General features: G+C 43.3%; 1 protein-coding gene across 15 annotated transcripts in view; it reads right to left on the bottom strand.

Moving 5' to 3' along the window:
• The window catches only part of SYNE1 (spectrin repeat containing nuclear envelope protein 1), a 419,767-nt gene that overhangs the window by 7,138 nt on the left and 386,767 nt on the right, over positions 1-25,862 (bottom strand). For 9 of the 15 annotated variants that reach the window (XM_057489084.1, XM_057489085.1, XM_057489092.1 and 6 more), the window contains 13 exons: positions 23,772-23,954; positions 23,363-23,500; positions 17,009-17,200; positions 15,792-16,125; positions 13,639-13,707; positions 11,781-11,923; positions 9,997-10,123; positions 9,216-9,427; positions 6,887-7,087; positions 5,472-5,600; positions 3,931-4,143; positions 2,838-2,930; positions 1,394-1,452 (listed from right to left, as the gene is read on the bottom strand). In XM_057489084.1, coding sequence (XP_057345067.1) covers positions 1,394-1,452; positions 2,838-2,930; positions 3,931-4,143; positions 5,472-5,600; positions 6,887-7,087; positions 9,216-9,427; positions 9,997-10,123; positions 11,781-11,923; positions 13,639-13,707; positions 15,792-16,125; positions 17,009-17,200; positions 23,363-23,500; positions 23,772-23,954 — 2,093 coding nt within the window. The remainder of the gene's footprint in view (positions 1-1,393; positions 1,453-2,837; positions 2,931-3,930; positions 4,144-5,471; positions 5,601-6,886; positions 7,088-9,215; positions 9,428-9,996; positions 10,124-11,780; positions 11,924-13,638; positions 13,708-15,791; positions 16,126-17,008; positions 17,201-23,362; positions 23,501-23,771; positions 23,955-25,862) is intronic. The other 6 variants (XM_057489090.1, XM_057489091.1, XM_057489097.1 and 3 more) reach the window with 4 other exon arrangements.

Here is a 25,862-nt window from a genome sequence, read left to right as displayed (position 1 = left end):
TCCCCAGCAATTTGTGGAGAGTAGATGGACTGTGTAAAACAGTAATCTGTCTACAGTACACGACTATCTATTTATGTACTCCAAACAGACAGAGAACGGGGCCAAGAAAACAACAGAGCACCTGTCGAAGTCCATCATTACCTTCCAAAACGCCTGTCAGTCTTTCTCCATTCATGTTTCATGAATGACTTTTTATTATGGGCAAAAAAAAAAAAAATGCCAACAAAATGGTCTTCAAACCAGAGAGAAAGAAAAACAAAACAAAACAAAACAAAAAAACCACAGTAATAAAGGGAGGCTTAAAACCAGCAAGCACATCAAAATAAGCTCTGCATTTCTTCAGCTGAGTGGGAATAACCAAGTCAAACAGCCAGTCCCTTGGGCACACAGCTGGAAAACTGAACCGATTACTCAGGGGTTGTTTACAGTTCATCGCTTCCTCCTCCCCCACCCTCCTTCCAGGAATTTAGATTCTGGCTCAGTCATGATGAGTTTCTAGAGGGGCAAACTATTTTAACAGTGAACTGCTTGGGATGGGAGTAAAAAATCAGCTCTGAGGACAGTATTTTCATTTTTAAGAAGTCTGGGGCAATGTGAACTGATTAGCAAGAGGGTAGGGAAGCACAGACACCACACGGACAACGAAGAAGGCAAAGCCCCTCTAATGCAGGAGTGAGGGACTGTGGGAAGCTGGGCGTGAGCATGGGGTGGCAGCTGTGGATAAGCTCTCTGCAGGTGTGCGCGCAGGGCACTGACTGCTCTTGTCTCTGGGGTGAAAGAGCTTGCCAAGTGTCAGAAAGGTGAGTGACTGAGTGTGCTAGCTGAAGAGAAGTTTTAGGATAAGCAGAAGAGAGAAGGTGCTTGTAAATTGTAAATAATACCAAATTAGGACTTGCTGTTTTGAGAATCTGAAACCCACAATCTGGATAAAACATGAAAACAAAATAAAAAGCTGGGGATGTTAGTATATTTTATTCAGATTTGTGGGTTTGGTGACTCGTAAAATAATTCACTGATCTATTATCTGTCTTACTGTAAAATCTAGAAATAAAGAGGATGATAAAAGTCTGCCATGAATCAAATGGTGGCTATGCCATCAGCTGTATTGAATCCTCAGGTGCAGACAGAATACCATTTGATGAAAAGTACCAGATGGCCAATGTAAACTTAAAAGACTATTTTGGTGGCGTCCAAATATTTTATGCTCTAAGCTTTACTTGTGCTTTTCACTTAGAAAAGTCTCTTCCAATTTCTTAGGAAAGGGTGTGGCCTTAAATGAGTAATTTTTCAACTACCCTGAGACAGACCAGATACAGGCCTACCTAAATCATGGACAATTTTCATCATCCTCTTGGAGTTCTAGAACAGTGTGCAAACCAGGAGAATAAGGTACCTGCTATGTGGACTGTTGACAGAGGGTCCAGGCTGTGAGAGACTACATTTGCCTCGTGGCTGTTTGCAATGAACAGGGGGTAAAGAAAGAAGAATGTTCAGTCCAGGCAAATAAAGACAAGCTACTGATGAAAACTGAACTAAAAGTGGAGCAAAGGAAAAATAAATCAAACGAAATGATCAGTACCCATGAATTAAGGAAACTGGCTTTTCTTCTCTGGAAGGTAATAAATTCACATCTCTATTATAAGTCATCGAGGAAACGTAAATGGTAGTTCGGGAGTCCAGAGCACAGTGGGTATATTTTTCCCCACATTTCATGGTAGAAACACAAATGACTCTGTGCAAGTTAAGGATCTCTGTAAATTTACAATAAACGTAAAATTCAATATATCATGCCACACCATACTGTTTCATCTTCTAGATCACTGAAACAGTATTAAAATTCTTGATAAAAAAGTAACAAGCAACATGAGGTTGTTTTTTGTAGACTATTGATAAAGACCCAACATGTTCAATCCTCAAGTTAAATAAGGGCTAGAATTTGACTCGAAAAGCCAGTATTCCTTCACATTCTTAAACTAGCATCTATAGGAAACTAGTGAATGTAGTAAAAAACAATCCTATAAAAGATAGTAACATTTATCAGCATAGAACTTAAGTGTTTATAACAAAAAATGTACAAATAAAATCAATATTTCTAAAAACTAAGGTAAATGGAATGTAATAAAAATGAATATAATCTTAAAGACAGACCAAAAAAAAAAAAATAACAGAACAAAAAATAAGCTTCTAATTACACAGAGAAATCAAGGTATAGAGGGTAGCAGGGGCCAAATTTGTCTTTTTTCCTCCTATTGCATGCCAATGTGGCAGCCCCCCCACAAGCCTTGTGGGTCAGTCACCTTGAGTTGCTGCCTCCGCTGGGGCAGCACATTTGTGGGAAACCTTCAAGACCACGTGAAGGAGCTTCTTTGCTTAGAGCCCACAGAACCTCTGTTTGTCTCATTAATTCAGTGGGCTCCCAACAGGCTCACGGTTTTGTCCACCCCTGGCAGTGGCACCCCTTTATGTGGAGTGTACATTTTTAGGTGGACTTGGGTGGTGGTGGTCTGAAGGGAGGCGCCGGCAAAGGGACAAGAGAGCACCATTCTAGAGAGGAGCCTTGGACCAAGAAAAATAATTTGTCTCCCTGTGTACCAACCACGCGTTGAGCCCTGATGCTTCTGAAAAGCAGAACTGCTCTTTTCCAGTCCTGCGTACCCGTGGGGAGGGCACGTGGCAGGGCATGAAATGGCACTTGGCTGTGTCAGTGTGACAACCCTCTTCTGTCTGGGGACTCCTGCTTGTCAGGGAAGAGCCTGTGGACCCTGCCATAGGTACAAATATCCGCTGCCCAGTGTTCGCTCCCATGCGCCAACTGAAATCGACCAGTGGAAAGTTACCATTCTCTGTCTGTTTGGAGTGCTTCTTCCTGATGCAGGACTCACAGATCCCGAGGTGTCCAGTTCATCAGCTGAAGACCAGGAAGACAAATCCTACATGGGAGATAGATGAATTGAATGACTCCATGTCCCAGGCTTTCTTGCACACAGTGAAATTTCCTACCCCACCCCCATCCATCCTCCATAAAAATCAAACCATTCCTTGGGAAATACAGAAGCAGACAATTACAAGAAGTACAGAACCTAGTTCTTTTAGTGTATTAGGCTTTCCTGGTGGTAAGCCTGGCCTTCTGGAAAACATTAAGTATAGCTTTGCTATTACTATGTCACTTGTAGCTTTATTATTTCTTAGTGACATGGATGTATTGAGTGGAAGTAAAGGATGTAAATGAATCTGCCTGACAGCCGCAGGTCCCTTGGACCAAAAAGAAACTGATTCATGTGTTAGAAACAAAAGATGGTTATCCAGGAGCCTGCCTTTTCGGCATCAGAGAAATTGTAGTGTTTCTGGCTCTGCTGTTATTGGGAGTAGACTGTTCTTTTGCATGCTTATAGGGGGCAACGTGTTTGTGTGTTCATAACAGGATTTTGCAATTGAATGTTTGAAGCCTTATCAAGTATTTCTGTATTTGCTGTCGCATTTCTCAAAACCAACAATACTACCATGATGGAAGAGAATCAAGGCAAAAAATATAAAAAATAAGTGAGCATGGGACATTTTCTATGAATTCATTGCTGTCTGTGTCAGGAGAATTCATGTCTTCTAGGGGTTGAATACAAAACTCATATGCAATGATCGGTTGTGATCTACCACAGCTGTATTGCTGAAACCATAAAACGAAATGCGACAATAATGGAGATAATATTGTTAGCAGAGGAAATTACAAGAGGTCCTTTGGATGTAATAGAATCAAAAGCAGTGTGTCTTATAAGTAAGTTTATGAGCTGAGACAGGACTCATAAGAACAGTGATTAAGAGTGGACACTTTATCTGTGACAAGTACCACATTAAAAGTCTTTCTAAAAGGGATAAAGATGATGTTTCTTGGTAGCCTGTAAGAAATACAACACAGTGGTGCTGTTCAGAGCTTACCTGCTGGCTGCTTGACATGTCTAATAATTTCTCCAGCTCCTTGATATGACGACTGACCTCCTTCAAGAGAAGTCTGCGCCGATTTCCAATCACATGGACTTTTTCTTTGGCTTCCAAACAGTCTGTGCCTTCAGCATTCACCAACAGCTGGCAAGACATGTCTTGCAGGGAGGCTACTTTGAGCTGGGATTCCAGTAACTCATGCCTTATTTGCTATGTATACAATAAGACATATTTTCCTAAGAATGTCAATAATTGGAGAACGTTCCCAAAGTGCAGAATGACATCACCTGAACTCAGTGGGCAGTTATACCCGAGCATCAGAGGTCTGTGCTCACACAAGAAAGGAGGCAGCAGTCCGTGGCATTTGGAGATCAGGGACCTGCTGTTCTAATCCTGCCTCTGCCAAAAACATTCTGTAAGACCTCTGAGCCTGTCTGACCTCGGTTTTTTCATTTGGTAAAATGATGATACTACTTCCTGCCTCGTACACAGTAAGTATTACTGGAAGATTCAAATTGGTGACTATACATGAAAGTACTTAAAATATAAAGTATTATGCAAATAAAACATAAGATTTTCTTTAAAGCAAGAAAGTAAAACATTAACATATAAACACAGCAGAACTCAAGTATGTCTAGATATAGTGTGATAGTTGTTCAGGATGTTCAAAAAGATATACGGGTGATTCATCACTTGCAACTTAATGTCTGAGGTCAAATGCAGTAAAAATGCAGTTGCATAGCTATTTCCTCTTAGTTTCTAAGAACTTTATAGTACTGAATTTAAAAGCTACCAATTTTGTTAGTTAGGTTAGTAAGTGTTAAATGTTAAGAAATAACATTTTTAAAATACAGAAAGCTACAAGATGCACATCATTTTCTCCTAATGGAACTCAAATATGCTTCTTTATCATTTATAAAATCACTTAAGTATGCTTTATATTATACTGTCCAAAGTTCTTTGTGTAAGAATCTATATAGAAGTTCTGCACATTTCCTTTTGAATTTAGTGCTGAGCAAAAGTTTCTTGCTTTTTGAGAACTGTTTTCATTCTGTCAGATAATGAAAACAATTTAAGTCATCATGTTTCCCTCTCTCTTAGCTTAAGGAAAACTAGATACTAAGTTAATGTTAATTCTTCTTAAGAATTCTTAAAGGTCTCTTTCTATTTTAATACTTTCAGTGTCCTTTTATTATAAGACATCTGATATTGTTTTGGAATACAGTTGCAACAAATACAGTTTAAATTAAAAATAAGCATTTCACCAAAGAGTTGCTTTAATAAAACAAGCAATTAAGATTAAGAACATCTATGATTTCTACAATTGAACAGTGACTTTAAGAACCAGATTCTAAAGCTAGTAGGTGTTACCTTCTTTGCAGGTTCGCTTCACAAAAATTGGAAACCAGGAGTACAGAAAGAGTACATTAGAGACTATATTGCAAAAGGTAAAAAAAATTACCACCCATTTCTTTTCTGTAAATGAAATGGATCACTGCTAAAAATATCCAGAGGCTGCCAGACTTCACACATCTTACCATCAGCTGTTTGTGATGGTCCTGAAGTATCTCTGCGTCAAGATTAGAATCAATAGGGACAATTTCATTTTTCCTTCTGTCAATGTTCTCTAGCATAAGCAGCAAACCATGACTCATTTCATGGAAATCCTATGAAAAAAAATGGGGTATAAAATCACCTAGAACAATGTATTTTTCTTTTCTGAATAGTTTAAATTTCCATTCTTTGCAATTGCTACTGTTGGTAAAGACACATTGGTTTTAAGATCTTATACACAACTCCTTTTTGAGGAGGGCCCTGGTGCTGCTGTAATTACCAGAGCTCACGTTTTTTACCAAAAGCATTTCACTTACCACTTGAGGGAAAACTTAGACAAGGAAAATTGGCATCAGAATACTTAATATCTAGGGATATTATATAGTTTGGGAGGAAGTGACTGCCCCCCTTTCTTCTCCCTCTGCTCAAATCTTCCCAACTTTTAAGACCTAAATCCAATCCCAATCTCCTTCATTCACCCATTTGTTCATTCATTTACCCAATATATAGTAACCAAAGAGCTCCTGCATGGGAGGCTATGTACAGGAGTGGGTAAAGGGAATAAACAACAGCTTGGGCACCTGCCTTCAAGGAGCTATTATTCTCAGGGCATATGGAAACCTGGAAAGCAGTTTTTACATCCTTCAAGGGCTCCCCATCGTGCTCAGAACAGAATCCAAACTCCTGTTCAGGACCTTCAAGGCCCTGAATGATGCAGTTCCCGACCACCTCTCTGATCTTTCTCATCACGCCCTGCTGCTCTGACTATATCCTGGTTACACTGGCCGCTTTTCTGTGTTTGAAGACACTCAGCCCTTCTCTGCTTCTGGGTCCTCCCATTCGCTCTGTCTCCTTCATGGCAATATCCTTCTGCTATCTGCTCAGAGATCCACAAAACCTCCCTGACCATCCTCTTAGAGTGGTTTTTCTAAGTTACGCTTATCATCAGCATCTCTAAGTATCTTATTAACCATTTAATGGCAAATTTATTGTCTGTCTTCCTCAACAAAGTAGAGGCTGTGCTGTATCTTGGCTGTTTAGCACCATGTCTGTTAGACAGCGGATACCAGGCAAATACTTGTGGTATGAATGGATGAGTAAATATTTATAATGCTCACTGTGATGTTCAAAGTCCACCTGCCTACATGCTTAGCAAATATCTGCTGAATAAATGAATGGTGGGTCTGAGATAAGCTTGTGGGAATAGTCTCTTATCAGCTGGATAGAAGATGGGGTCTAACTGCGTGAACTCCTGGTCACATGCACAAATTCTCCACAAAGTTACCATGCTCAAATACTGGCTTTTTGGGGAGCAAGTGCATCCCTCTAGTGACCTAGGTAAATCAAGCCACAGACTCATCGACCCTGGGAATGCTGGCCTGCCTGCAGCCCCATGAACCTGGCATTGCATCAGCGCATCCTGGAGCAGGCCCCGCCACTCCTCCAGCAAGGAGCACACACGGTCCCAGCGGCCGTTCATCTGGGACAAGCGGTCCTGCAAGTCCCTGCTCTGCTGGCTGCCCGTCTGCGTGAACTCAGGGCTGCACAGGTTGATGGAGAGGATGATGGCTTTGCGGTGGTCCACAGCTCTCTGGAGCTCCTGAAGAGGAGAAGGAGAACAACCAAAAAAGTAACAATAAAAACATTAAAAAATTAGTCTAAGACCTTTGGAAACGCTTTACCTAAATTAAAAAATCCAGTACTTAAGACACAGTGGGCACACACCACTGAGAATTACCCTGCAGCCAAAACAAATGAACTGGAGCGATGCTTGACAACAGACATGGATCTTAAGGAAACAATGGTGTCGAGAATGATACATGTAGCACAACAGTGTTATGTAATTTAAAATTCCTGGACATGCACACACACAATGTGCACAATCCACATTTTTCAAGAATTTGTATGTACAAAAAATACTCATTAAATATTTCAGAATAGTTCCTGTGGGTTTGAGGAATGGGGATTGAAAACCACTAGGGGCAAGAGGAGAAATAAATAAAATTAAGAGGAACTTTGCTGGAAGCACTTATGAGCTGAGCAATGAACTGACAATGAGTAGGACTGACTCACCCCCAGCAGGGGAGTTCACAAAAATGCAACACAGTTCTGAGCAGCAGAAAATGTGCTTTTAGTTCCAGTGTGAGAACTAGAACTAGACCAATGGTACTAGAAGTTGTGTACATGAGAATGAAATGGGAAGCCTGATAAGAAAGCAGATTCCCAGGTGCGGCCTCCAGCTATTCTGACTCTATAGGCCCAGAGACCTAGTGGCCCTCAGGCTGAGAACACTGTCTCTGTCGTAGACCACAGTCTCATGATGGTAAAGGGAATGAACTGGGTATTTCATCAATTAACCAATTTAGTTTGATTTCACACCACACACACAAAAAGTGACTTTTTTTTTTTTTTACCGTGAGCTTTACCCCAAAATCTAGAACTGACTCCCAAAAACTTGAGCACATGATTTTGTATTAATAACTGAACATCTGCGTACTGTTTAAACATCCCCAGATCAAGTTAGGGTGAGGGTGGCCTTACAAATCACACCGCCCCAGGCTACATTTTCTAATAATTTCTCACCATATCTGTTATGTTTCCAACTTGCCTTGATTTTTCATTTCTCAATAGACTCTTAAAACACTGTAATATAGATTCAACCACAGAGATAGTACAAGATCATGGGATATTGTGGAAAGATACATGGTTATTCCACAGATTTATCCCCAGAAAACAGGTGGGAAGGTTCAGGAAGGGGTGCATGGCTGGGTGACTCTTTTTTTAATCACACAAGATGACTTTCAAGGTCTTGTTTCTCCATTCTAATCTCACTTAGGTCGCAGGTCCTGGCCAGCATTTGCTTCATCAGCTTTTTAAGAAATTTGGTTATAAAGCAACACTGCCTTACATTGTGCCAGAGAGGAACTAAAATTAAGTATTTCAGAAAAATGCATTTTATAATCCAGATAAAGCAAATGGCATCTCCCATCTGATGGCTCACCCTGCAGGTGATGGGGCTGGTGCAGAGGCTACTCCGTAAGAAGTTGGCGCATCTGTGGTGATCACTCATTTCTCTGATGATTTAAAACAAAACCACCACCAAAACATCACCCTGAATGCATACTACCTCCGTCCAGGCCAAAATCAAATACAAATGTCAGGTGTTTTACCACGGCCATGCTCTAGTTGTGTTTCATCTTGTTCATTACACTGAAAATTGCTTCTGCCACTGCTATAATCTATTTCCAAAGTTCTGCTGGTTTCAGAATGTCGAATTATTTCATTCGGCCCCCACACCCTCACACAGGTGCCACCCTGAGAGGCGTCCTCTCGAGCTCTAGAGCTATACTTGCAGGAACCTGGCCATTGTGTCAGGGGCTGAGTTTATTCTCCTTGGTTCTTAACAATAACTCTTAAAAAAGAGGTTAAGTAGGTCCCAGAGGTACCCAGATACTTGATAAAATTCAAACTGGTCATGTCTCAAATACCAATTCATTAAATCATACATGATTCTTTACACAGTGGCTAGGTCTAACGTGCCCCATCTTCCTGCCCTTCCACTCCGGTTTGGGATGGCCACAGGGGAGGGGCAGGGAGTGGCGGGGAGGAGAGCATCACGCTTCTGTTGACGACCCCCCGCTGCGGTGTCACGGCAGGTCAGCCGGAGCTGGCGGTTTCACCTGACCAGCTTGCTGTCTGGCTGCCCGTGGGAGGCTGAGGGCAGCTACCTTGAGCTTTTTTATCTGGAGCTCGATGGACTGGATGTCTGTGCTGAGCTCCAGGCGCCGTAGCTGCTCCAGCTCCTCCTCTGTCTCCCCCAGCCAGGTCCAGATGTTGTTCAGGTCAGACATGAACTGCTGCCACTTCTGGAGGTTCTGTTTTGTTCTCAGCTCCTTGCTCAGGGCCTGTGCCTGGAGGAGCTCCCATCGGTCAATCACACCTGACAGGACGAGACAGGCACAGATGGTGAGGTTTTTTCTCCACGTGTGATGCTTAAGAAACGCTTTAAGCTTACATAGGTGGCTAACTTGGAATAGCAACAGAAAGGGAAGGAATTGCAATGGGCATTTCTGTGGCTGTCAGCTGCAAATAATAATATAATGGCTGTCTTTTTCCTATCTGCATATTTTATGATAACGGAGGAAGACAATGAGCTACATAGGATTTAACACTGTAAAGAGCTTTGTGAAGCAGTAAGCAGCCATGTGCATGAAAAGGACATTACATTCTTAGTTTCTTTTTGCAACCGGGCTCTGAGAGTTCTGTTAACATAAAATGCCTACTTACTGATGTCAGAGACAGTGTATTAAAATAAATAGGACGTGGAAACAAACATCACGATGCTTGTCGCCTCCTCCTCCGTCCCAGGAGATCAGTGTAACATGGGGAAAAGTTCTCCGGACAGACCAGGGTAAAATGAGGCAAGCATCAAAATGTAACTCAAGTGCAACAAAGTGCTTTATTAGGATCTTCTATTTCACTTTCATGAACTGAGCACTGCTCACTTACCAGCTGTATGGGGTTCAGTACTGTTCAGGTTCACAAAGCCAGGAAAATGCTCTTCTTCTTCCTTGAGTTTGTGCTCCAGTCTCTTTACTGAGTCTATACTGCCGCTGCATTCACCCAGCAGTTTCATCTGTTTAGACAGAGAAAACAGGCCCCGATCAAAAAATTCTCAAATTCTCACATGTGCAAGAGCTTCTGGGGACAATATTTTTGTAGTTCCTCAAACAGGACAGTGTCTGTGTTTTCCTTCTCTGTGAAAACTATGCCACTCTGCTAAAAAAAAGGCAAGTTCAAAAGCATGATTCCTAAGCACGTGACACATTCATGTATGTATATAGCAATTACTTAAACATCTACTTTGCATGTGTGGTTTTGCATGAGAAGTCCTTGTAATTTCTTTTAAAATTTCTGAATGAAAACAGACTAAACCAATCTGGGATTTAAAACTCAGAGCTCTCAGCTGGCAACACAACACAGTAATTTTTGGCAAGTTGCTCTCTCTTCTTAAACTGAAACGTGGGTATAATGACATTACCACAAGTCTCAAAGGAACACTTTTTGGTATTAAATAATTCAAACACTTAAAAGTATAAAGCCATGTTAAAGCTAGCTGTCTCATGAGAAAATTTAAGCAATGGTTAATAGGTATTAAGGGAATAAATTCTAACATCAAAGTTAAAGCTTCCAACTCCATGTTTACTATCAGGCATTATACTCAAAGGTTAAAAGAACAAATCATTTCAAGGCAGTCCTGCTATCCTGACCACAAAGTTATCTTTCAAAGCCTTTAACAAATTACACTGCCATTAAGTTACTTTGATTATTTTTGAGGCTGAGTATAACATTAACGATGTTGGAAAGGTCATCATAAAACTGTATTATATTTTTAAAAAAGAGGTTTTGCTGTAATAGAAGTCAGTGTAATATAGAGATCTAACTGGACAGGAAATAAACTCATGATTGAATACTCTTCTGTAATTATGAGGATATTAACATCAGCATATACTAGAATAGTTTCTTCCCTGGTTTCAAAAAGTAGGATGTGTGAATTGTCACTAGACTTTGGGACATTTAATGTTTCTTTCCTTTTACTAGGCAGACTTTCGGGTGTGAAAAGAAGACAGAAGGCATGGATGAGATTTACTTTCAAATTCTCTTAAGTGTGTGTAGGAAAAGTCTCCCAGGTAGTTCTCTGGGAATAATTATTTGGTCAGTAACTTGATCAAATAAAGTTATTAGACACTTTACTAATAGCTTGGAAAATAAAACTGTTAATATACACAAGCTTTACCATATTTTTTCCAAATCCCTCCTGTTAGTCACAAACACTCCAGAATCTGTATACTAAGAACAGAAGATAAAACATTCCCAAGGCCATTAAGTGAATCAATAAGCCCAAGAACTAAAAACGTTCTATGTTAGTAATCTATTAGCTAAAATCTGCTGCTCCAAGGATAACCTTGGTCCAAAAATTATCTGAATTTGGAAAAACGCCTAATCGCTTTCGGGAGCCAAAGCATTTTGTTGCTTTCAATTAAATGGATCTAAGTTCTCTGTGTAAAGAAACAAGCTGGTCATTACAACAGGTTAGTGGGCCTGGGCACAGACCAGTTTTACCCAATGGGTAACCTGCTCACGGGGTTTGTTTTGCACATCCATGCCATGAGTTCAAGGGCGGCGCAGTGTCTGGAGGGCTCATGAAGCTCTCGTGCCCCAGACGGATTGTTCTTTGTCACACAACTGTGATTTCCAGGTACGTGTCAGATCCCGTGGGTCAGGATACTCACGTAGCCTCTGTAGTTGGAGTCTAGCTCTGGTCCTGTGGGAATTTTGCTGTGGACGATATTTTCGGTTTGCTGCATCTGAAAGCGGCTGTCATCCAGGGCTTTGTCTAGTTGTCGGATCTGTGACTCTAAGGCGCTGGGGTGCCCTGCAGTGTCAATCATGAGAAGCTTTACAAGCTTGACATTCGAGAAGTCTAACAAATTATTTCAGCTGAGGCAGTATAGAAATGGCAGGTGTGTGGGTAATTATAAAGCAAACTTAGTACTTGCGTGCTGGTGGGTTAGAAGTTCAAATGACCAAACCAATGAATGTGCTGGACCGAGAGTCCGAGCAGACTGCAGGCTACAGCAGGGCTCTAGTAGGTTCTAATGGCCCGAGGGTCTGCTCCCTCTTCCCGCTCATTCTCTGCCAATCTGCATGTTGTCAGCTGTGCAAGGCCTTTCTAAAAACCTAAGGGGGTGCCTCCTGCTCCCTGATGACTAGGAGGCAGTTGCTTCTCATGCTCCCTGTGCAGTAAACTTATCAAGCAGTAAAGGTAGGTTCTCTAGATCTCCTTTCTGCACCTCAGTAGAAGAGAGTGCCACTAAAGTCCCAAGTGGCTGCGTGGTTCACTTGAGGCATGACTTCAAATTAACCAAGAAAACTAGCTCAGGACAGACACCGAAGCAGTAAGGCCTTGTTTTGGTTTAAAACCTGAAATCAAACCAGGAGAAAGCTATGATGCTAGCATTTCCACATAGGCATGCTCTTACTCACAGCCTAGAACTCCTGGCTCATCTCTTTTCAGAATTGTAATATATTTTTGCAAAATTATTGTGTGTGTGTGTGTGTGTGTGTGTGTGTGTGTGTGTGTGTGTATGGGTATTGCAGTCTTTGAATTGAACAAGAACATTGGTCATCAGAGACAAGCTAGCACAAGGTGAAAGCAGCATGAATATTAGTAAGCTTTATTAATATTTTTTGGAGAAAAGGCCTTCTGAATACACCTACAAGAGGTCTCTCTCTGAGAATCAGGAGGCACTGTTTTGGTAATGCTACTTTGCTTCCTATGTTTTTGCTTTTCTTTAAAAAATTAAGTGTAAACAAATAACCTCACACTTCAATATCATATCACCATGTTGAGACGTTATTCTCTCCACCTCTCCCCAAATTATGGACCCTGAACGAGTTTGCCTACTGCAACATTAAGCAAAACTGGTTCTGTTTTCCTTTCTTTCCTTCTTCTTGTGGCAGGCATAGTTCTGTCCCCACAGGAAACTCTATGTCTTCAGATACTGTGGAATGCCTTTTCATTTCAAATTCTTTTATGTGGTAAGGCTTATTAAACAAACATTATAATTTTTTAGAGCTGAACATCTGGTCTCACCCCTTGTCTTACATGTAACCGCTGAGATGAAGAGCATGAAAAGCTGGCTTGGGGTCACGCTTGTAGGCTGGTGGGCTTGGGACGAGAGCCCTGAGCCCTGACTTCCCAGCCAGAGGTAGGTTTGCAAGCTCTAGAAGTCATACGGTCAGCACTGCTATGACCCAGTCAGGCGCCAGGGCACAGATGCTGGAGACCAGTGTTTCCAACTCCTATTTTCCTCTGTTAATAGGCATTATAGGTCTGTATTTAATGCAACTGATTACCATTTAGCAAATTGAGAAGTTACTTCATTTCACTTGGTTACAGAAATCTTATTTTTGGTGTTGCATCAACCAAACATGTTTGGGTTTTTTTGTTTCTAGTACAGTGGTAAGAGAGAATAGTTCTGCCTCAACATGCTTGTGCTGCAGAGCTCTGAGAGGTACAGTAGGTGTGCTAAGAGAAGAGGCTTTTACAGGTGAGGAACGGAGGCTTGCTCGGCTTTTTGTGCCTACCAGCGGTATTTCTGATCGTACTTTCTGTGAGTTTTACATAAGCCTCGGGACTTTCAGGGATCAGTATATCTGCGAAAAGAGCACAGTCTAAGTTGACAGCTAAGTCTGGAAACTGTGATTCCTTGTGGCAGGAAAGTAACTTCCTAGGGAAAAAAGCAAGTTAGTTGTTCTAGATGGATAGCTCTTGAAGACACAGCAGGGTGTGAGTGCACTCACCAAAAGTTTCCTGAAATAAATCAGACTAAGAGCGCACAGTGATGGACAGGGTTTGATGAGCCAGGCACTGTTCTCAGCACTCATTCATCCTCACAGAAACCTGAAGTGTTAGTCCCATCTTATTGATGAAAAAACTGAAGTCCAAACTTATTCAAGTTTCAAGAGCTAGTAAGTGGCAGAACTGGGACTTCAAGCTAGACAGATTCTAGAGTAGCACTATCCGGTACAAATACTGTGAGCCATGTATGTAATTTTAAATGTTCTAGGAGCCACATGAAAAAGTAACAAGAAACAGATCAAATAATGTTAATATTCATTTTACTAAGCCAAGATATCCAAATTATAACATGCAATAAATATTATTAATTTTCCATTCTTTCTTTGTGCTAAGCCTGAAATTAGTGTATCATCAAAGTGCATTTGACACAGCAAATCCCAATTTTGCACAGTCATGTTTCAGGGCTAGTGGCAGTCACATGTGTCTAGTGGCTACATATTGGATGGGGATGCTTTAGGCAAGAAATGCCTATTAGGCTATACTGTAAAGATAAAATAGAAATGAGAGAAATCATTTTCTTTTTAGAAAAGTCATATCCTTGGGAATCCAAGTGTGAACCATCAGAAATAAGCAGAAATTTCCTTTTAAAGAATGGATGAGATGCATTTAAAAGTGCTACAAATTGGCTTCCAAATATTTATTCTGTTTTTACTCCCCTTCTTACAATGCTCCTCCTTCTCTTTCCACCCCTTCACCATATACATGTCCTGCGGGGGTCGTCCTTCTTGTTTCCCTTTATATGCTCTTGCTGTGTGGTTTTCTGCCCTCCCTCAGGGACAATCACCATTCAGATGTGTGGCTATGCAACCCATCTGCATTCCCCCTGGAATCTTCTACAGTATCTCAGACTCAGGCTGTGCAGAGCTGAGCTCCTTGCCTCCCTGCTTCTTGCTGCCCTGCCCTGGGCCCATAGACCCCCCGGCCTTCTCCCTGTCCTGCGGTCCTCAGGTCAGCGAGATGCCCAGGGCAGGAAATGGCCTCAATTGCAGTTCAGTCAACCATCAGTTACGGAGACTCCTCATGATTTCTCACATCTTTTCCTTCTCTCTCTTCCTAATGCTGCTGCCTTACTTCAGGCCACCATCATCTCTCTGTCGTGGATCATAAAAAACTTCCATTTGGACTCTCTTTCAATTGCTTTCCTCCACTGTTCTTTGAAAATAGGCATCTGACCACATCACCTCCCTCCTTACAGCCTGCGGTGGCTCTCCATTGTCCTCAGGATAAAAATCAAAGCCCTGTCCATGGTGAACACGTACTCTATGCCCAGGTCCTGGCTTGCCTTGCCACCTCCTCTCTGTCCACCGCATGCCTCCCAGTCTATAGCCTTGTTGTTCTGGACAACGTTCAGGTGACCAGTGGCCAATCAGGCTGAGACGGGCACCCTTATTTTTCTTCCTCTGAACATTGCTACATGCACCTGACTGACTCGTAATCGTCCTTCAGGTCGCAACTCAAGAGTCTCCCCCTAAAGCCTCTCCTCAAAGCTCCAGGTCAGTCACCCCTTGGTTGTGCTTCTAGACCAGCACTTGTGTGTTTACATTGCTATCGTAGTGCCAAACATTTCCCACAGATGTTTCTTATTTGTGTGTGTTCCATACCACAGCAGAAGGTCTTTGAGAAGAAAGGAACTGTGCATCCCAATACTTACAAAGTGCTTGTGACACAGTATGAACAAAAGTATATTGTGATAAATCAATGGCCATGCCAATTTTTGCATTTGATAATCACATTATATCCAATTATTCCATTATGTACAATTTCCCCTAAAAAATGCAGAAGAAGGAAGGTGATTCTGCTTAGCTTACATATTTCCAGTACAATATATATTCTTTTGTATTTCCTTTCAAGCCGATATACAGGTAGAGCTCTTTCCTACCTGATAAGCCAACAGCTCCCTGGAGGTAGAAATCTTTATCTTCCTGCCCCTCTTCATCCTCGGAGGGCAGAGTCCTGGACGCAGCAGACTCCAGGTCACGACTGAGGTCATAGTCATGGTCCCACTCCAGGGGGATGGAGTCCACGCTGGCAGGGGTGTCCCGTCCCGACCGCTCGCTCCGCAGGGGCTGGGCGAGGGAGAGGGAGGGGTTGGAGGAAGGCTGGGGGGAAAGCATGCTGTCCGCAGAGGTGTCGCGCCAGCGGAGGTCCGAGAGCGCCGCGGAGTCGTCCAGTTCCAGCTCCCGGTCGGAGAGGTCGGGCTCATCCTCTGGGAGCTGGAATGCAGGCCGGCCAACCCGGTTACCTCGATGGCCGCACGGCCCCCTTCCTCCCGCCTGTCCCACCTCCCGCCAAATCTCCGCCCTTCAGCTCATCTGGGCCGCCTCCTGCCTCGGCGGGGATAACTTTAAATGTCCTGTCATCAAATAAGTAAGATTCTTCTGGTCCCTTTTTAAAATGTCTTATAAATTAATCTATCAGAACCTCAGCTTTACCACTGGATAAATGGGAAAAATAAGAAAACCTACTTCAAAGAACTGATTCAAGATTAAATAACCTAATGTAAATAAAGGCAACCTGGTACTTCACCTGCCATGCAATAAGTACACAATGGCACTTACCAGGAACAAAAGAAAATTACTGGTAAAGTGCCAGCTGGTCCTTTTTCACATTATATTACACATACAAACTATATTTTATCACAGAAAACTCCAAGTATTCCAATAATAACCACTTGCCAATGAGATGTAACTATGGTAGCAATAAGGGAAGTGGAAGAGAAAAACAATCAACTAAACAACCTCACCGACTGAGCAATTGTTTCCATTGCTTTCACCCCTTTTTTCTTCCAGAAGCTTCATTTTCCTTAGAAGATATGTGCCAAGTACTCGTCCAAGCTCTTTATATACACCTTAACTTATTTCATGCATAAGGTAATCCTCTCTACAAGGCAGGTACTGTTATGAAAACAGCTTTAGCAGTTGAGGAAACTGAGGCAGGAGACAAGAAGCCACTTGCCCAAGGCTGCAAAGCCAGCATGTCAGCGCCGGGACCGGCACCCAGGTGTCTGGCTCAAGAGTCCCACCAGCTCTACGATGCTATCTTATCCCCCACCATTAATTCTCTTTAGATTTCACGACAACGAAAAGAAGAACATACAGGCAGGCGGGTCAGTTTCTCATGGTATCTGTCCACGCGCCCAAACACTTCCTGGCGGTACCGCCGGAGCTCGTCCAGCTCCTCCTCGATGACCGCTGCGTCCAGGGGCTCACTCTTCTCTATCAGCTGCTCTCCTTGGGCAAAGATCTGCTCCATCTTGTCATGGTTCAGCGAAATTTCCTGCTGGAAAGCCTAGGGAGCCCAAGTCTCATGTCATTTTTTTATTGCCCACATTGACATGAAATGATCGTAAGATAACATATTTAGAAAAACCACGTAGGGGATACTGAATTTACTATATACAATGACAAGTCAAGAGGCTATTTACTTTCTAAAGTACAGCATAAAATTTTTAAACAAGAACAGGAGTCAGAAATAGAATCGTTAGAATTCCATGACCAGAAAGGTGTCTTTGGTCAATAAAATTTACCGCCGTGGAGAGTGTGGGTCAAGAATCAAAGGAAAAAAATTCAAACCTGAAGGGCCCCCACCCATAAGATGGCGAACTTCCTGCTTCTCTTCCAGGTCCTCGGTTCCCGCTGGCGCCACCTGAACCCCAATCACCCCTCACCCCCCTAATCCCAGCACCTAGCCAATAGCCACCAGCCCCGTAGAAGTGACACCACAATCACCCCATGCCCCTTCCTATATAACCCAGCACCTTCCCCTAATAAAGCAGAATTCTCTGGTGAATTGCTGCTGTGTGTCGCTCCTTTCCTTTCATTGGTGCCGAAACCCGGGAGACGGGACACCCCAACTGGGCTTCCCCCGACACCAGCAGCAGCTTGCCCTCGTCCTCTTTTTCCGGCGCTGGCTCCTCACACTCACCACTCCTCTTTAGCCTTTGGGTAAGTTTTCCCCCGGAGCGGGCCACTCTTCCCTGAGCTATCGCAGCGCCATTGACCGTGATCGTCCAGCAAGGCCCTGACGCTCGGGGACGAGGAGGGAACTCTCCCCACCTTAGGCCTTCACGGCTGCGGCAGACCCTCAGCCCCCTCCTCCAACAGCCATAAACGAGGTGACTCCTTTGCGGATGAGAACGCTCCCTTCTCCCCCCCATTCCTCCTTCTGTACCTTCTGCCAAAAATTCCTTCCGCCGAAAATTCCTTCCGCCGAAAATCCCTAGTACAGGTACCTCGGACTCCGGCACTCTGCCTTCTTAGAGGAGTCTGGGAGACGACCCACACTTCCTAAGAAACCGACTCGTATACGAGTTTCCGCAGACCACCAAGGATCACCGGGGACGCCCTTTGTCTCCTTGCCGTCTGCTCCCAGTCCGAGGGTCTCCGTTCGTCTTCCCCTGTTTGTCTCCTTCTCTGTCCTTTAGCCATGGGAGCCTCCTCATCCCTCCCTGGAAGTTCACCTCTTGAACGCCTGCTCAAGCATCTAGCCACCCTCTCCCTGACGCCTGATATAAAACCAAAACTTCTCCATAAATACTGCTCCCAAGATTGGCCGACATGCCCCCTAGACAGTAACAACCAATGGCCCGCAGGGGGAACTCTTGATCCTAGCATCACTCGCGATCTTTTAACTACTGCCAGCGCCTGAAAAAATGGAAGGAGATTCCCTGTACCGAAGCTTTCTGCCTCCTCCCCCCGCCTCCCCCCAAGTTCTCCTAGCCTGCAAGCTGTCTCACCCGCAGAAGCCTCCCGTTCACTCCCTTCCCCCTCCTCTCCTACAACAGGCCCTCCCCCTTCCTCCACCACCATCTCCTCCCCCACCTCACCCCCCTGCAGATCAAGCCTGAGCCTTTCAGCCCCCCTCTAACTAAGTCCCAGGAGCCTCCTCCATCTTTGCCCCCATCACCTGTTTCTCCCCCACAGACTGAGCCTGAACCCTTCAGTCCCCCACCACCGTGGGTCTCCGCTCTTGAGATATCTTCACCTGCTGCTTAATAACAGGTCTGAAAAAGGCAGCTCGTAAAGTAGTCAATTTTCAAAAGCTCCAAGACATAATTCAAAGGAGTGAGGAGACTCCCTCCGAGTTCTTAGACAGACTCCCTCAAGCCCTATTACAGTTACCAGCCTGGACCCAGAAACGCCTGACGGGAGACATGTCCTTATGACATACTTCCTAGCTCAAAGGTACCCCGACATTAAAGCTAAACTCAAAAAGTTAGAACAGGGTACCGCTACCCCACAGACTGAGATCCTAACAGTGGCCTCTAAAGTCTTCCATAACCGGGAGGAGGAGAAAGAACGCCATAAACAAAAGGCTGATCAGGCCAATTTCCAAATGTTGGCCCAGCTGATAAAACCACAACCTGGGCGCCCTTCTACAAACAACCCCCCCCAGGAGCTTGTTTCAAGTGCGGACAAGAAGGACATTGGTCAAGGGTGTGCCCCTCCCCCAGACCTCCTACCACCCCATGCCCCAGATGCCACAAAAAGGGCCACTGGGGGTCTGATTGCCCAGCCACCCGAAGGGGAGGCTGGACCAACAACCCCCATCCTAAGCCCTCCGTAGTGGGGCTGGCAGAAGAAGATTGACGGGGCCCGGGGGCTTCTCGCCCGACCATTTCCATCATCAAACAGGAGCCCAGGGTTACTTTAATAGTAGACGGTCGCCCCATCTCCTTCCTCCTAGATACAGGAGCCACCTTCTCAGTCTTGTGAGAATACTGGTGCCCTACCACGCCTGCCATTACTCCTGTAGTCGGGGTAGGAGGTAAACAGATTTTCCCATTGAACCGCCCCCCCCCCTTTCTATGCACAATCCAGGACAATCCCATACCTTTCTCCCACTCCTTCCTGGTTATGCCCCTTACCATTCTGTCCCCACATCACCTAAAGGATCTCTTAACCTACAAAAGTTTACAGACTCTCCCTCCCTCCAGACTCCTGACCTTACTGTCCTCTTTCCTCCAAAATCCCATTCACCCCCTTTGCCATCCATACCCGAATCATGACTTTTTCCTCCTTTACTGCTCCCTCGCTCTCTCTCGGTTTTTTTCCTCACTCCTATTGTCTTTCCCGCCACCCCAGCCTCCTTTGTATGGCGATTCAAAGTCAGACAGACTTACACACAGCATCAAACAAAAATTACTGCCCTCATTGCCACATCAGACTGCCCTCTGAAAGGCTGCTCCGAGCCTTTATACCTCCACTTTCCTCCCTCCACCGAAGTGTTCACTAGCAGCTACCTTTATTCTCCCTACCTCTGCTTCCTCTATGACCAAAAACAAGCCTAATGCAGGCGATGGCACCTACGGAGGATGTCCCTACAGGTCTTGCGCCATTCACTACATGGGTAACTCCCGGTATCCACAGTATTACTCCTCTAACCATTTCATAAAATATCCCAACAGCTCATTCTCCTTATCAATCCCAGATCCCTGGGACTCTCGATGGGCCGCCAGAGTCACAGCCTCAGTTTACTACGGGGGGCCCTCGACCCCCCACGGTACCCTTCATATCTCTCGGGAGTATGTTCCCTCTCATTCCCAGATCTCTCAAGTTGCATCAGATATCAGACATTCCAAAAAAGTCATTATTCAAACATTTGATGGTGCTTCTTCATCTTTCTATCCCCGACCCTCTTCCAATTTCTCCTAGTCTTGGTTACAACTCATTCAAGACACCACCATCTTTCTCAACAACACCCTCAACACCGCCAATTGTTTCTTGTGCGCATCACTACAGCGCCCACTGCTGGCCGCCATGCCCCTTAATATTTCCAACTACTCCTTCCATGCAGAAGGACAACCCCTCCACCCCCTGGCAGACATACCCCTATGGGAACCAGAATACGCAAACAATCTCACCATCCACCACTGTGTAGGCCCAACCCCTCCCCACTCCAGTGCACTTCACTGTCTCTCTATCTACACCACTACCTCCGGCTCTAAGACTTACGCAACCGGGACACTTCTTTTGGTGTAATGGCAGTCTTTTCAACTCACTGCCTCCCAACTCCAATATACCCTGCATTCTCGTCACCCTAATCCCACAGCTTACACTTTACAGCATGGCAGAATCCCTTGAGCTCCAACCTCCCTTGCCCTCGCGCACAAGAAGGGCTGCTTTCCTTCCCATTATGGTCGGTATTTCCCTAGCCACCTCAGCCATTGGGGCAGGGTTTTCAGGGGGAGCCTTGGGTCACTCTCTATGGGCAATTAGAGATCTCAACACCAAACTTGAGGGAGCCCTGACATCCACTGCCGATTCCCTGGCCTCTCTCCAAAGACAGGTATTTTCGCTAGCTAAGGTCACCCTTCAAAACCGGCGGGCCTTAGATCTGCTTACAGCTGAAAAGGGCGGCACCTGTGTCTTCCTTCGGGAAGAGTGCTGCTATTACATCAACGAATCCGGCATTGTAGAAACTGACATTACCAAACTCACCGACTTTGCCTCCAGCCTCCACTCTGCTTCCAATTCCAACCCATTCTCTTCAATACTAACAAACCCCTTCCTCACCTGGCTGTGGCCCATTGCAGGCCCTATAATAATCATTCTTCTCCCCTGTCTCTTCTTGCCTTGTATAGTAAAGTTTATCAAATCCCAAATCGGTAAAATCTCTAGTCAAACTTTCAACCAGCTTTTACTCAGGAACTACCAGCTTTTAGCCACAGAAGATCCCTCACCCTCACGTAACCTCCTCACCACACACTGAGATGGACCCCTCTCTCCGCTGGAAACTGTTCCTGGAAACAATGGCCGCAGATGCCCTGGCTTCTGGCACCCGTATCCTCTTGGCACCATTGGAATCAACAAGTCCTCGACCTATGGTTACAGGGAACCTTCACTTATTTCCAACCTGAAGAAATCCACATCTACTCGTCCTTACTGTGGGGAGTCCTATCAACCCTTTCCTCCCAGTCCTCAAGCCCTCACTCCCTTCTCCACCCCTGTTCAGCAGGAAGCAGTCAGAGAGAAAGCAACATCCACAACCCCATAGAGGAGAAAGGGGGGAATGAAGGGCCCCACCCATAAGATGGCGAACTTCCTGCTTCTCTTCCAGGTCCTCGGTTCCTGCCGGCGCCACCTGAAGCCCAATCACCCCTTGCCCCCCCCAATCCCAGCACCTAGCCAATAGCCACCAGCCTCGTAGAAGTGACACCTCAATTAGCTCATGCCCCTTCCTATAAACCCAGCACCTTTCCCTAATAAAGCGGAATTCTCCCGTGAATTGCTGCTGTGTGTCACTCCTTTCCTTTCAAAACCCATCATAAAAGTTGATAGCACTGGTTATCCTTGATGAAAAGCAATGCAAGGTCACTGAAATAAATTTAGCATTTTAAAGAATTATGGTTGAATATTTTAATTTTGGATTTCCTGATCACAGGTCAAACATGACTAAGGGAAACCATCCAAATGACAATTAATGTCACAAATTTTTCTCAGATGATTCTTTTATTGTTTCAGGACATACGCAGGGAAGACAATTATATAATTATTTGGAAAACAAGGAATTCTGGAGGATTACACTCATTCTATGTGGCTCAAGAGTGTTAAGCTACTGGTGTTAAGTTTCAGAGGATAAATTTTAATACAAGAATACTCTGAAATAGTTGAAACTGTCCAATAAAAAAAATTACCAGGGGGGGAAAGGAGGGTGTTGGTAAATTCTATGGATACTGTGGGAGTCCAAAAGAGAAAAGATTCAACTACCATTTGATAGACATTTCCAGTTGAAGGTTTAAATACTGATTTGCCTGTGAAATGATTTGGGAGAAGTAGTGGCGGTAGAGGGGATGATGGGGAGAGGGGATGTGCAGGATGTCAGGATTAATTATTCTATGTTTTTTTTTCATAACTCTGTAATTAAAGAATGTATAATTAAAGGCCAATTCCTTGTTTTGTTGTAACAACCCGAGGTTATGGGTATCATGATCATTCTTAAAAAAAACAAAACAAAAACAAACTAACTATCCTGGGAAGAAAATTTCAAAAACTGCCTTACACATTCTTCAAGTTGTTAAACATTCTTCTCTTAGGGAATTATTATATCTGATGAATATCCCTCTTGTTTAAACTAGTCACTGTGTTGGAGTTACACAGTGAAACATATCAAATATGCTTCAAAATTAACTTGGTATCTACAAATGCCGACTATGTGGAATGAAATCCCCAATTTGAAGGTGCTTGAAACATATCAGAAAAAACAAAAGCAAAAACCAGAAATGAAGATTCCTTAACACCTGCAATCATATTAATAGTTAAAAATATCTAGGTTAATGGTAGTTTTCACCGGGTGATGCTCTTTATTTAATTTTTAATATTTGTATTTTCTGAAATTTTTTTCAATCAAGAACTTATTTTTTAAAGAGTCCTCTACTATGTTCTTTACTAAAGGGTCTATAAATCTCTCCTTTCTTCGCACTGATAATGTGAAAAATCACTGATCTATTACCTTGAGTTGTTTTATTTTAGCTTGAACATCACACTCGGAAAAATGCTCAATATTAGTGAGCTGTAGGTCCATTTCCGTCAGCCACACCAGAATGCTGTCCCGGGCAGTTTCGAACTCCTCACGCTGGCCAATGAAATGCTGGATGTGAAAAGAAAATAATTAAAATGAAAAAGTCCACATACACACACTGAGATGGCATTGCCCATTCCAGTGTTCTTCTGTAAAGTCACATTCTCCACAAGCAATGAGAGTCCTGCAATCCATCACCATACACACCGACCCTGTATACCCCCGTGTTACCCCAATGTTATGAAGTCGCTGAGATTATGTCTGAATACTGAATACATATTTTCAAATGGCCCAACGCTGTCTTTCGGGCCTCTGAGCCGAGGGCAGGCACAGTAAGGACCTTGAGTCTGCGCAGGATGGAGGTGGCGCGCTTCTGCAGGTCGTCCCATCTCTGGTTGCCTTCGTGAACCATCTGCTTCAGGCTACAGGCAGAATCCGTGCGGTTCTCTCTCGCCAGGCGGCGGTACTGCTTGTTGATTAGCTCTAGCTGGGTCAGGCTCTCGTGGACCTGTCTCTGGAAAGCCTGAGACCACAGAGAAGCGCATCAGTGAGGAAGACCAGTGAAGGGCTCTCAGCAAACATGCCTGGGCCTCATATTTCGGTGTCAGGGACAATGGGAAGTCACAAGGTCATCAACAGGGAAAGGACAATTTTAATGAGCATATACTTCCCCTCGTTAAAGCAAAGTAATGTGGTCAATGTAGCTTAAGGAAGGGAACTGGATCAAAGAAAAATATAAAAGAAAATGGTAAAGAGTAAATATACATATGTATGTGTGTGTAGGTGTATATATATATACACACAGAGACACGTATATAACATATACATATATAGAATGAATATACACATACACATATGGAATATACATATATACATACAAGATAATTAACAGCCTGAAAAAAATTTTCTCATGAAACAAATTGATTACAAAAATGTTTATGTGTGCTGAAATGTAAGTTCGAAATGTTCAAAATTTCCGATGTCAATACTGAGAAAAGATATCTACAGTTAAACTAGTGTAAACTATATAATTTCCTAAAAATCTAGAAACTGCCTCAATTCTGGGTCTATTAAAAAAAATTAAAACTGCAGAAGATCCTCTAAGTGCAAGCTATCACCAACTTTTAAGAAAAGCAGTTTGCTAAAATATAATAACCCAAGACAGAAAAAAGTTTGGAACATACTCTGTTTCCTTTTTGTTGCTCTCATGAATTACTCAGTGTGTATAAAACATTTTAGAGCTGATGGATCACCTTACATATTAGTGTCTATTTACTTTTGAGGTTACCCTACAGTTTCTGAAGGTAAATACTCTTTTTTCTTTCCCTCTGCAATACAGCATTGCCCTAGCATAAAAATCATTTGGCCAAAAGAAAACGGATATTTTTTTTCAAACTCATATATATGACTTACGACTGATTTTTATCCTGGCATTAGATGGAAAATTGTAAAATTAACTGGACTGTACTCATCTAAATCTCAAAGTTCTGCTTTCTTTGGCTTATCACAGTGTTTACATTTTACCACATTTCTGCTTCTGAAATGGTGTTCCTTCTGAGAGCTGCTTTAAGAGTCTTCATCTTAGTAAATCCAATCTTCTATGCTATAAAATTTTGAATTATTTCCCCAGAAAAGGAGGTGGTGAGGAAAGGTCGGCTTTTGCCACTGTGGGAAGTCATGGAGTATGTGTTCCCACTGGAGTGATGGCAGATACCCCAGCACACCCAGATCCACTGCAAGTTTTTACGCAACTAAACAGGGAAAGGCTTTCCTCATGCAAAATTTTGTTTTTGTGATTTATTTCTGTCTTTTAAAGGAATTAACTACAAGATAAATGGTAAGAGCATTCATTCTAGAGGCTAATAATATATGGCTAACTTTTGCCATAAAATCTGAGAGTCTAAAATAGCATCAAAAAGGATCTTATATAATCTGCTTTGTAGAAATAAGCCAATTATAAAGGTTTTAACCTTTAGGAAGCTGAGCATAATAAGATGCAGGACCTGAATACTTCCACTAGCCCTGGGTCATATCGGGGTGACCTGAAATCTTTCAGAGCTTACTGTAACTTTTTCCTAGAAGTTTTCCAAGGGAAAACCTTTTAGACAGAAACATTTCTTTTTCTAGAATTCAGTGCTATGGCTGCATATAAATCCATATTCAGATATGCAAATCACTCTTTCTTGTTTCATACAATACTGGAACATTTTAATAGATCTCTATAGCTGCCTGTCTATGATACTTAGATTTTAAATCCCATTAAGAACAGAACCCACATTTCATATTTAATACAACAGTCTTCCATAAATGCCTGGCTGACTGACATCACAAGGAAAAAAATGAATCCTGCTGGATCTGGTTGATTTTTAAGTCTTAGTCTTAAAAATCTCAGGGTGTTTGGGGCAGACAAATTAGCAATCAAGGATGATTT

The sequence above is a fragment of the Manis pentadactyla genome, chromosome 12, assembly GCF_030020395.1.
Source record: "Manis pentadactyla isolate mManPen7 chromosome 12, mManPen7.hap1, whole genome shotgun sequence".
Lineage (NCBI taxonomy): Eukaryota > Metazoa > Chordata > Mammalia > Pholidota > Manidae > Manis > Manis pentadactyla.
Note: the sequence above shows the minus strand (reverse complement) of the source record. Positions and strands in the feature narration are given on the sequence as shown.